Source organism: Lepisosteus oculatus, chromosome 7 (assembly GCF_040954835.1).
Source record: "Lepisosteus oculatus isolate fLepOcu1 chromosome 7, fLepOcu1.hap2, whole genome shotgun sequence".
Taxonomy (NCBI): Eukaryota; Metazoa; Chordata; class Actinopteri; order Semionotiformes; family Lepisosteidae; genus Lepisosteus; species Lepisosteus oculatus.
In genome coordinates this window covers 40780509-40790373 of record NC_090702.1, presented here as the reverse complement: position 1 = coordinate 40790373, position 9865 = coordinate 40780509, and the positions used below count along the sequence as shown (strand labels likewise).

General features: G+C 37.5%; 1 protein-coding gene across 5 annotated transcripts in view; it reads left to right on the top strand.

Moving 5' to 3' along the window:
* Positions 1 to 8648: 8648 nt before the first annotated feature.
* Positions 8649 to 9865, top strand: part of ccdc136b (coiled-coil domain containing 136b) — a 41983-nt gene continuing 40766 nt past the window's right edge. For 4 of the 5 annotated variants that reach the window (XM_069192498.1, XM_069192497.1, XM_015352436.2 and 1 more), the window contains exon 1: positions 8649 to 9285. In XM_069192498.1, the coding sequence (XP_069048599.1) occupies positions 9234 to 9285 (52 nt within the window). In that variant the 5' untranslated portion in view covers positions 8649 to 9233. The remainder of the gene's footprint in view (positions 9286 to 9865) is intronic. The other variant, XM_015352437.2, reaches the window with a different exon arrangement.

Below are 9865 nucleotides of genomic sequence, written 5' to 3'. Positions count from 1 at the left end.
CACAATATACCTCTTTTTATTAGAGACATTTAAAACATTTGATCTGTTTACTGTAAATGATTAGCATCAAAAGCTAATTCTAGCGTTTTTTGTGTTAGTCAAATATCTTACATTTCTTTAACTTCACAAATTTTCATTATGGATATTAAATAGATCATGACAATGATTTCCATATATAAACTCAACTGCTTTCTGCAAACCTTCAATCTACAAATTGTTATTCATTGTCTTCAAAATAAGGCTGTTTAAATGAAATGTGATCCTTAAAAATGTGTTTTAGATTAAAAAAATTTTTTAGAAGTGGTAGGTTGAAGCTTTGTGTTATAATTAAGTGGAGGTTCTTTGAATTTAGCTCAGCGGGTATTTAAATAGGCAGCATACCTTGTAGAGTATGACTCTTAATGATACAGACTAAGTTTAGAGTTTATGTGCAACAAATTCAAACAGCAAAGGTCATGGCGTGCTGGGACTTGACCTCTCTAAAAGGCTTTTTTAATCCAGTCTGTGCTTGTAATGTATATTATAGGGAATGGGAATACCCTCAGTAAATCATCAAATCATGCTGGCTGAAGGACTAAAGTAATAAAGGTATGAACAAACATAATCTTTTTTTATCTGTTATCTGTTCAAATGTAATGGGCCCAGAATGTGCTTAGGCTGTTAAATTAGCTTAAAGTATAAATGAAAGAACTGCTATGATATTTTTCTTAAAATGTTAAAAATTCCCAGTTTCAAAATGTTGATTTGAAACCAGGTTGTTCAAAAAGGTCTATGGTGGCCTCCAGCAAGGTGCTGTGCTCTGTTGTGTTGGCAGTTCTCTCTTTCTGTGTGTGGGTACTGTGGCAAGGCGAAGGGAGAGCTTAGGAGCTCCCTCCTGCAGGATAAACAGAGTTTCTACTGCATTGGCAACATGATCATGAAGGTGAGGCACGCGCCAGCGACCCTTCCTGCAGTGCAACCTGCATCAGTAATGTAAAATGAGCCCGAGGATTCAGGAATGGCAACTCATCAGCCATGACACCAACTATCCCACTTCACGCAATCGCAGCAATCTGTCCATGGAAACCAATCCATTAAAAGGCAATACAAAGTATTGTACTGTCACTACACCCAGACCTGCTGACAACAAGGATCTCTTCAGGCTGTAATCTGTGCATGATTAATCACAATTTTAATCCAGCACTTGGAAGCAAATACACAGAGAGGTTTGTGAGAGCTGGAGGCGTGGGAGGCTGTGGGCGTGAAGCAGTGTTTTCTAATTCTTTAACTCGTATTTTATCCCTCCCACCTGGTGTCAATGTATCTGTTAACTTGCCTTTCTCTCTTTTCTCTTCCTCCCACTCTGCCTCTCTCTGACCCTTTATTTCTGAGCTGTTTGGCAGATTTAGTGGATAGAATGAACGCTTGCTTGTCTAATGGAGCACACTGCTGGTGGCTGGCGATCTCTTCTTCAGCGAGAAAGCTAAGGTCAAAGAACTGAGGTAACCATGACAGTATTTTCCTTATGAAGGATTCATCTACAGCACAGGATAGAAAGGCAGCTGTCCTCCCCTCAGACACTTATGTATTTAAGTCTCCCATGCCAAATTAAACATCTTTTACATTTGTAACAATCCATTTTGTAGAAATACTTTCAAAAATAGTTGGCAAAAATGGTCCATGTGTCCTTGTGTTAATAGCAAAAATGTTATTTTTTTGTTATAATCAAGCCATTTGAATCTATGATCATGATAGAAATTTGAATGTACATGTAGCCAACAGCCATATCACCCTGCAGCTCTCAACTGGCTACCTCCCTAAAACTAAGCAGGGTTGAGCCTGGTCAGTACCTGGATGGGAGACCTCCTGGGAAGCTATGGTTGCTGCTGGAAGTGGTGTTAGTGGGACCAGTGGGGGGCGCCCACCCTGTGGTCTGTGTGGGTCCTAATGCCCCAGTACATTGGCAGGGACACTATACTGTGTCCCTGCCAATGGGTGGGTGCCACCTTTTGGATGAAAAAACCGAGGTCCTGACTCTCATTGGTCATTTAAGATCCCTGGGCATTTCTCAACAAGAGTATGGTGGTGTTCGGGTGAAATTTCCCTCCAAATTGTCCCCATGTATGATTGGCTTGCACTTGCCCTGCGATGGACTGGCACCCCATCCGGGGTGTACCCTGCCTTGTGCTCATTGCTTGCTGGGTAGGGTCTGGCTTCCCGCGACACTGTATGGTATAAAGTGGTTTGGCAAATGACATGACATAATATACATGTTATTTAGTTCCATTCATGAATTTGATCATAAAAAAAACATGAAGAAAGACACCTGAAGAAGGCTCCACGGCCGAAACGTTGTGTTCTCTTTCTTCTTTTTTTCAGCATGGAATAAACCTATTACTTGTTCCATAACAAAAACATACTTTGTGTTCAACACAGTGATTTCAAGTGAACATGGATATTGGAAAGCATTCACTTTAAGTATGTTTTTGAGTGTAAAAATCAGTATTTGGTTGCATATCCTTTTGAGTTGCATGATATAGTTACATAGAAGAAAATTTATTTGGTGGCACTTTTTCATGCAACATACTGTACAACTGATGCAACCAAAGGGGTGTTCAGAGAAGTAGAGAAGAAAAGTGGAAAGTTTGGTGAGCTCAGTGGGCTCCAGACATCATGTAGTTATTGACTGCAAATAACAAATCCGGGATTGCATTGCAATTGCATTGTATAGCCTTTGCCGTCTCGAATTATTTGTAGGACACTGTAATACCATCTGTCTATGCCTCTCTAACTCTTTATACCTACAATATCTCTATCCATATTAGGTGTTTTGGGTTATTAAACAGACGGTACTTTGAATGTTATAACAAGTCTTATGAAAGGTCATTTGTAGGCTAAAGTCTTAGTTACGGACTTGGTAGGAATTCCTGTTACTTTTAAAATGCTTTTCCTCTTTTACTATTGTTTCACTGGTCTATTGAAGAAAAAATCTAACAACTCTGGTATATTGGAACTCTGGTAGTCCCCTCTTGTTTACTTGGTTATTTCAGCAGCTATCTGAGAACTGAGAACAATCTGTCATGACATTTCTTGGAGATTCTGAGAGGACGACTTGTGACTCCACTGAAGTTTTGTGGATGGTAGTAGGAGGACACTTTAAAACATTTTTAGAATCTTTAGCCTAGAGTTTAAGGATATCATTTATAAAAATGTAATTTTATTATAATTCTGACTGATGTGACAGTAAATTTATAAAGCAAGATGTATTTGCATATGACTAGTTTGAATAGTAACCCAATCCGTATTTTTATTGTTGCAATTTTTTCACTTTTTCACTGCCCCTACACATAAAAGACTTGTGGAGGGCTATCGATAATTTGAACAATTTGATAAATCTCAAATTGGAACTGAAGGGAAAGAGATTCATGTATTTTTATTTTCTTGTATTTTCTGAAAACAGTATGAAAACTATTTGTTTCAGAAACGGCTGTGTGGTTTATTTATGCACCATACATATTTTATCTTAACTTTAGTTCCTTAGTACATGCATTATAATTTGTTTAAACTCAAGTGAAATGTAATTTACCAATCTTTTATTTGAGGCTGAGTGTAAGGGAAGCATTTTCACTTCAGAGACACAGAATCCTATATCCACAGGCAGCAGTTTCAACCACTGGTATATCTCTCCAAACCAAAAGTTCTGATGCCAGAAGATACTTATGTTGCCTGAGCCTTTATCGTGAATGCACAGAACAAAATGCTTCATTTGTTAGTTTAAAGTAATTTTTGTTGTGCTAAAAAATGCAAAAATGATTAAACACATTAAATCTCAATACAATATCATGAGGCGACATCTGTTTTTTCAAAGACTGTCTGGTTTAAATCTGCATTTGATATGTCTGCCAGTGTTTTCACTGTGTCACCTATTGTGAGTGTGAGGTTGATTCTAAAACTTAATTAATAGATATTAACAATATATTTTCTCCAGATGACATACTGAAAGGCTTCATTGTTATACTACATTTGAAATGAGAAAGGAGAATGTTTCAAAGCAATTCACTTTCTCAGAATCTGAAAAGGTATTTTATTCTAATCCACCTTAAACTACTTATAACACTAATATTTATTTAATTTTTTTCCTTTTTTTTCTAATTGTGAATAATACCAGATTTGTTGGTTTTACATTTTAACAGGTGTGGTGAACACAACCGAGCTCAAAGAAAGAAAGCGTAATGAAGACAATTGTACCTACCCCAAGGTATGAGAAAAAAGGAAATAAACCTTAAATGTGAATGCCTGTGATTGAAAATGGGGCAAATTGCTGTCATGTCCTTGGACTGGACCACGAGTCCTAAAATACAGGGATTATGCACGGCTAATAGTGACAGACACGTGTGACCTTTCACGAATCTTATTTGATTGAGAAAAGGCCTTTAAAATTTAACAATGGATAAAATTTTGACCCAAGACAATTTACAGATTGATTCACGAAGTTGGTATGAAGTCCAGAAGATCTCTATATCCAGAAACATGAGATAACGTACATCTCGTTAGGTGGATCATCATGGATTGGACAACCCTGGTTCTCTTAACTGTCAACTGTCCTTCTGTTCACAAGTCCTTATACTGAGAGTGTACTTTCCAGTAAGAGTCCGTTCAAGGATTTTTTATAAATCACTTTTCTTATTTTCTTATAATTTAATGTATACAGTATAGCAGTACCTATAAATAACCAAAATGAGCTTTTCCATAAATGTTGTAGCATACAAATCCTGTATTGAGCATCCTTGACATAAAGCATACTGTATGTGTGTTAGACAAGGCAACTTTCCTGTTCTTTAAGTGAATTGAATAGGTACAGTATTTGTAAATTTAGTAAAATAGTGGCATGAGCTATTGGTTATCGCTGCAAAGTAAGATGAATGGTAACTGGACAAGTAATAGGTTTATTCCATGCTAAAAAGAGAAGAAAACACAATGTTTCAGCCATGGAGTTTTCTTCAGGTGTCAATGGTATCTGAATGGTAACTGGGTTTGTTCAAATGTACTGCTATTTACTGCATTTACCATTTACTGTATTACAACCGATGTAATGAGTAAATGGCTCCCAGTGTTGTAAAACTAGAGGTGGTATTATTAATCATAGAAAATATAAAAGCAGTATTAAATTACAGTTGCCTTGCAAAAGCATTTTGCCACTTTTTGCCCCTTTATTTGCCCTAGAGTAAAATATGTTAATTGCATAAGTATTCACTTCCTAAATCATCAGGAGGAAGAAGAACCTTTGACAGCAATTACAGCTGTGAGACTTTTGGGATAGGTTTGTGCCAGCTTTGCACACTATTGTGGTGAAATTGTTGTCCACCTTTCTTTACTAATTTGCACAAACTCTGTCAAGATGGTTGGGGATTGTTGATGGACAGAAATACAAATCTGCTCAGTTTGAGCTTTTTTATTAACTTTTGATGGCGAATATTGACTAAAAAATGTGTATCCATCGTATGTAATTCAACAAAACGAGATATCATTACAAGGGGTGAGTACTTTTTCAAGCCACTGTAAACCTCTGAGTCAGAGACGTGTTTTCTCTGTTTTCATTCTGTTAACAACCAGGTACAGTTTTTGTCATCAATACTGTTGTATATTGTGGTTTATTTAGTCACTGATGATACATACTCTTGCTAATTAATGTGGAATATTTAGTGACAAATTAGTTTATCTGTTCACAAGTAATAAGGACTGTTACAAATAAGTGATACAAATTATTGAACTTTTAAGTAACCATGCAGTCTTTAGGTTTATCAGAACTGAATCCATTTTTATGCACATAACAGGGAGGTACATGTCAATGTATTTCAGAAATGAACGCTGCGGCTGATTATGTCAAACTGCCAAAAATTATGTATGCAGTCCACAATAAATGCACCTGGAAATTATGCTGCATTATGCAAAATACATTTCCCCTATGTGTGTTGCACAAGGAACAGTGTGAGCTCAGGAGGATTTACGGCTCTGAACAGTTCATATAGCTTTTGTCTGATACTAAAATACTTTAGTCTTTGTTCTACTAGTAAATACTTTGTTTGCACTTTTACATACTGTATATCTGACCTTTCATGAGAGTAAGACAGTACCAGTTTTCCCCTGTTGTCAGTTGCGTTGGTAAGGCTTCTGGAAGGTTCTGCAGTCTGCAGCAAACCAGTGAATAAACTCTTTAATAACAGAAAAAAACTGTGACAGCCTCTGCTTCCAGATTGTGCCAGTGGAGGATCTGCATCACAGTACCTTTCAAACTGAAAAAAGAAAATGCCTGTTTTTTTAAATAAGTACGTAACAGTTCTCTCAGCCTTCTTAAATTTATTAACCATCAGAGCATCAAATCTCTGTTATGCTTTAGCCAGTTACTGGATGGGTATTCTGCTGGACATTTCTGAGCTGTCTCATAGACCTACAATCTGAAAGCACATTGCTATGATTTATAAGGCAAAAGAAAGCACCAAAATTCTTAAGTGGCCAGAGCTACTGTATGCCTTCCAAAATCAGAAGGTTCCGTATGTGCTGTAGGTATTCACTTTATTATGTTTCTGTATGCACATGCACAGTATGTTTTGCATATGTGTTTTGTGTGTTATCTACTTTTTCTTTATTTTGAGCATTTTGGTACTTAGCTAAACATAAAATACAACAAATTACAGACTGGTACCTTCTGCAGCTCCCAGATTTCCATCTCTTTGCTGTTTTCACACCTTAGCCATTCTCATAATTTATTTAATCCTCCATACCTTCCTTCACCTCTCTCTACACATGAAGAAAGCTCCACTGCCTAAACACTGCTTTCTTTCTTCTTGTCAGTGCTGATCTGTAGCCTGTAGTCTATAACCTTTACTTGTATCTTTGCTGCTCTCAGTCTGCTGCAGCTTCCCACTTGAACCTTTCTACAGGCATAAATACAGATCCCAACCACAATTTCCTGTGATTTAATTGTGACCCCTGCTTGCAGATTTACAGACTGTTCTTTTGTTTAACACATGGAACTCTGCTGTGCCTGGAGATAGAGAAGAATGCTGTGTGCCTGGCACACTGCTCAATAGCATTTACAGTCTGTGACTCTTTTTTTGTTTATTTTCTGTTTTTACATAGTAGTAGCCAGTATGTACATAGGAATATAGGAGAGTTTGCAAATGAGATGGTAGTGAGGGTTCAAGCTCACAGTTAGTAGAGAAAAATGTATTGACTTTCTGTACCATACAGTAGTTCAATGTTAACTGTTTTAGTTTAATGGGTTGTATAAGAAGAACAATGTTTCAGTTCTTGATAAATGTAGATTTTTTAGATTTAGAACTTGTGGTATGTATAGAATGCGTAAACAATTTTGATATCCTGTTTTCGAAATTTGCCTTTAAAAACTTTAATGCCTCTTTACTTAGTATTATTGATATTTTTGCCATACATTGAATTGTAGTGGTATTCAATGCAATTAAGTTTATCTGAAGCGTTATGAAAAAATGGTTTTGAAATTTAAAAGGAGCAAACCTTATTTGACTTGTGGCAGTACTGAAAAGGTCTTTGGAAAACCCTAAAACTACTTTGATTAAACTGTTACTTTATAAATATATTATGTGTCTGCTGTTGCCGCCACATGAGCAGTTTCTCAGAACGACAGGTCTGCTTTTTTCCCTTCAAGGATAATACAACACATGAGGTACATCAGGCAGTGTCTGGAAGCTGCATTCTTTCAAGACTCACAAATGTCATCTGTCCACTGTAATTCTTGAGCCAGCTAAAATTTTGAATGGATTACGATTTCTAATCAGATTCTATATATACTGTAAGACAATAATTAAAATATAATCATATGTATAAAGTGTATAAGAGTCTGTGAAACTGACAGATGAATGCTAATATATATTTTCATGTCTGCTGTAAAAGGAAATAACTTAATCTACAAATAGAAGCATATAAAGTGCAACTGTTTTCTGTTTAAACTGTTCAATTAATTAGCGACCTTCATCCTATACGTAACAATACATAATTTAGATCATTAAGACATCTCAGGAGCTCCTGTAAAAATACACAGCTGCTACAGATGAGGCTCCACTGTTATTGTGTATCTCATTGCTTTTTCATTTGGATTTAACATTCAGTTCATAATGGTTAAAACTAGAGAAGTAATTCTAATACACTTATGTAACCTCTTAAATATTTCCCTGAATGTTGCCAAGACAGCTGCAGTGTACTTTCAATTGCACAAGGTTTTTTAGTTGTGATTTTTCTCAGTCTTTTGGAAACACAAATGCACCTTCACACTGCAATTTAGAAGTGCTGTGGATTAATACCTACCCTTAAATTAAGACGGGAGTCTTTGCCTTGTGGGTACAACATGTTCCTTTCTCTAAGTACCTGGGTGGCGTTGTACACATCACAGATCAGACAGTCTCAGTAAGGTGGTATAATTGTGATAACATGTTTTTATCAAAACATTCAGGATCACAGTCATTTATGATCAAATAGCAATTTAAAAAGGCTAGAGGTTATGCTTGCATATTAATGACAGTGTTTGCGTCTGTCATGCCGTGCTGCATTCCATACAGAGCCCCGATTCTAAAAATAATTGAAGGCCAGCAGTTGAACAGTTAAAATCCCCAGCTGTGTAGAGAGAGAGTGTGTGTGAGAGAACTACAGTACAGTGTAATAGAAATGCTCAGCAACATTTAGCAGGAGGGCTGCAGCTAGCGACAATTAATACCATGTTAGAAGGCAGGGGGGAGAATAAAGGAAGAGAATGGATATAAACTCAAAGGTGGAGGAGATTTAATTTAAGTGTCCTGAGCTGAAAGGCCTGGATCTTATTAAGGGTAAATAAGACTAGCTTGCCAGTGGAGCTGTGTGTGTGTGAGCATACGCTTGTTAGTGTGTGCGGCATCTGTGACTCCGAGTGTGTGTTTCTGAGGGAGACAGAGGGAGAGAGAGAGCAAAACCACTCTATCCACATACAACCGACAGGGGCTCTTGAGCTCAGCCTTCAATAAAGCTCAGTCTTAAGGTCTGCAATCTCTATAATGTCGCAGATGCAGCCCTGCTTCTGAGGATCCTGAGGAGTCTCTCAGGGCCTTTATCTGCGGCTGATTCATTTCCTCTGCTCTTCCGACTCGCCCAGCCTCAGCCCCTCTCTCCTCACTCTTTCTCTCCACTTCAGAAGACGGCATCTCCTCGCCTGCCCCTCTCGAGCAGCAGCAGCAGCAGCAGCCGCCGCGATGGATGGACTTCGGCTGCCGCCTGTGATTGAAGAGGTTGGGGACCCTGCAGGTTGGTGATCAGCTTTTCTGCTCCCTTTGCCATCTGGCTAATGGAGGTCTGTCTAATTAGCAGAGCAGAGAGAATGAGAGGAATTTATGAGGCACAGCTGAGGACAGGAGCTGAAATGAGTCTAGGTCTGCTGTTCTTTTCAGTTCAGCGATATGTCGGGATTTTACTTTATAGATGCTGCCGAAATTAATTACAGTTATTTGCTTTGCTTCAGCTATTATATCAAAATTATAGGTCATATGTTTTGAAAAAAAAATGTAATCTTTATCTTGATTGTAGATATTGTTGATATTGCAGTAGTTCCCTCTTTTGTTTCTTCTGAATGTTAGTATAACATTTCTGTGATGCTGCCTCTTTTAGTTTCTCTCTGGGGACAGAGCATTACAGATTCAGGTGAACATCTCTTTATAGTGTCACAATCCACAGGTAGCATTCTGCTTGGTGGGATGAGGTAGTGATCAAAAACTGATTTATTTCATCTATCAATGCACAAGATGTCTGTGAGAAGCTTTCATAGACGTGAAAAATTTACTCATACTGACAAAAAATGAATCCTATTTTTCCAAGATAAATGAAAGAG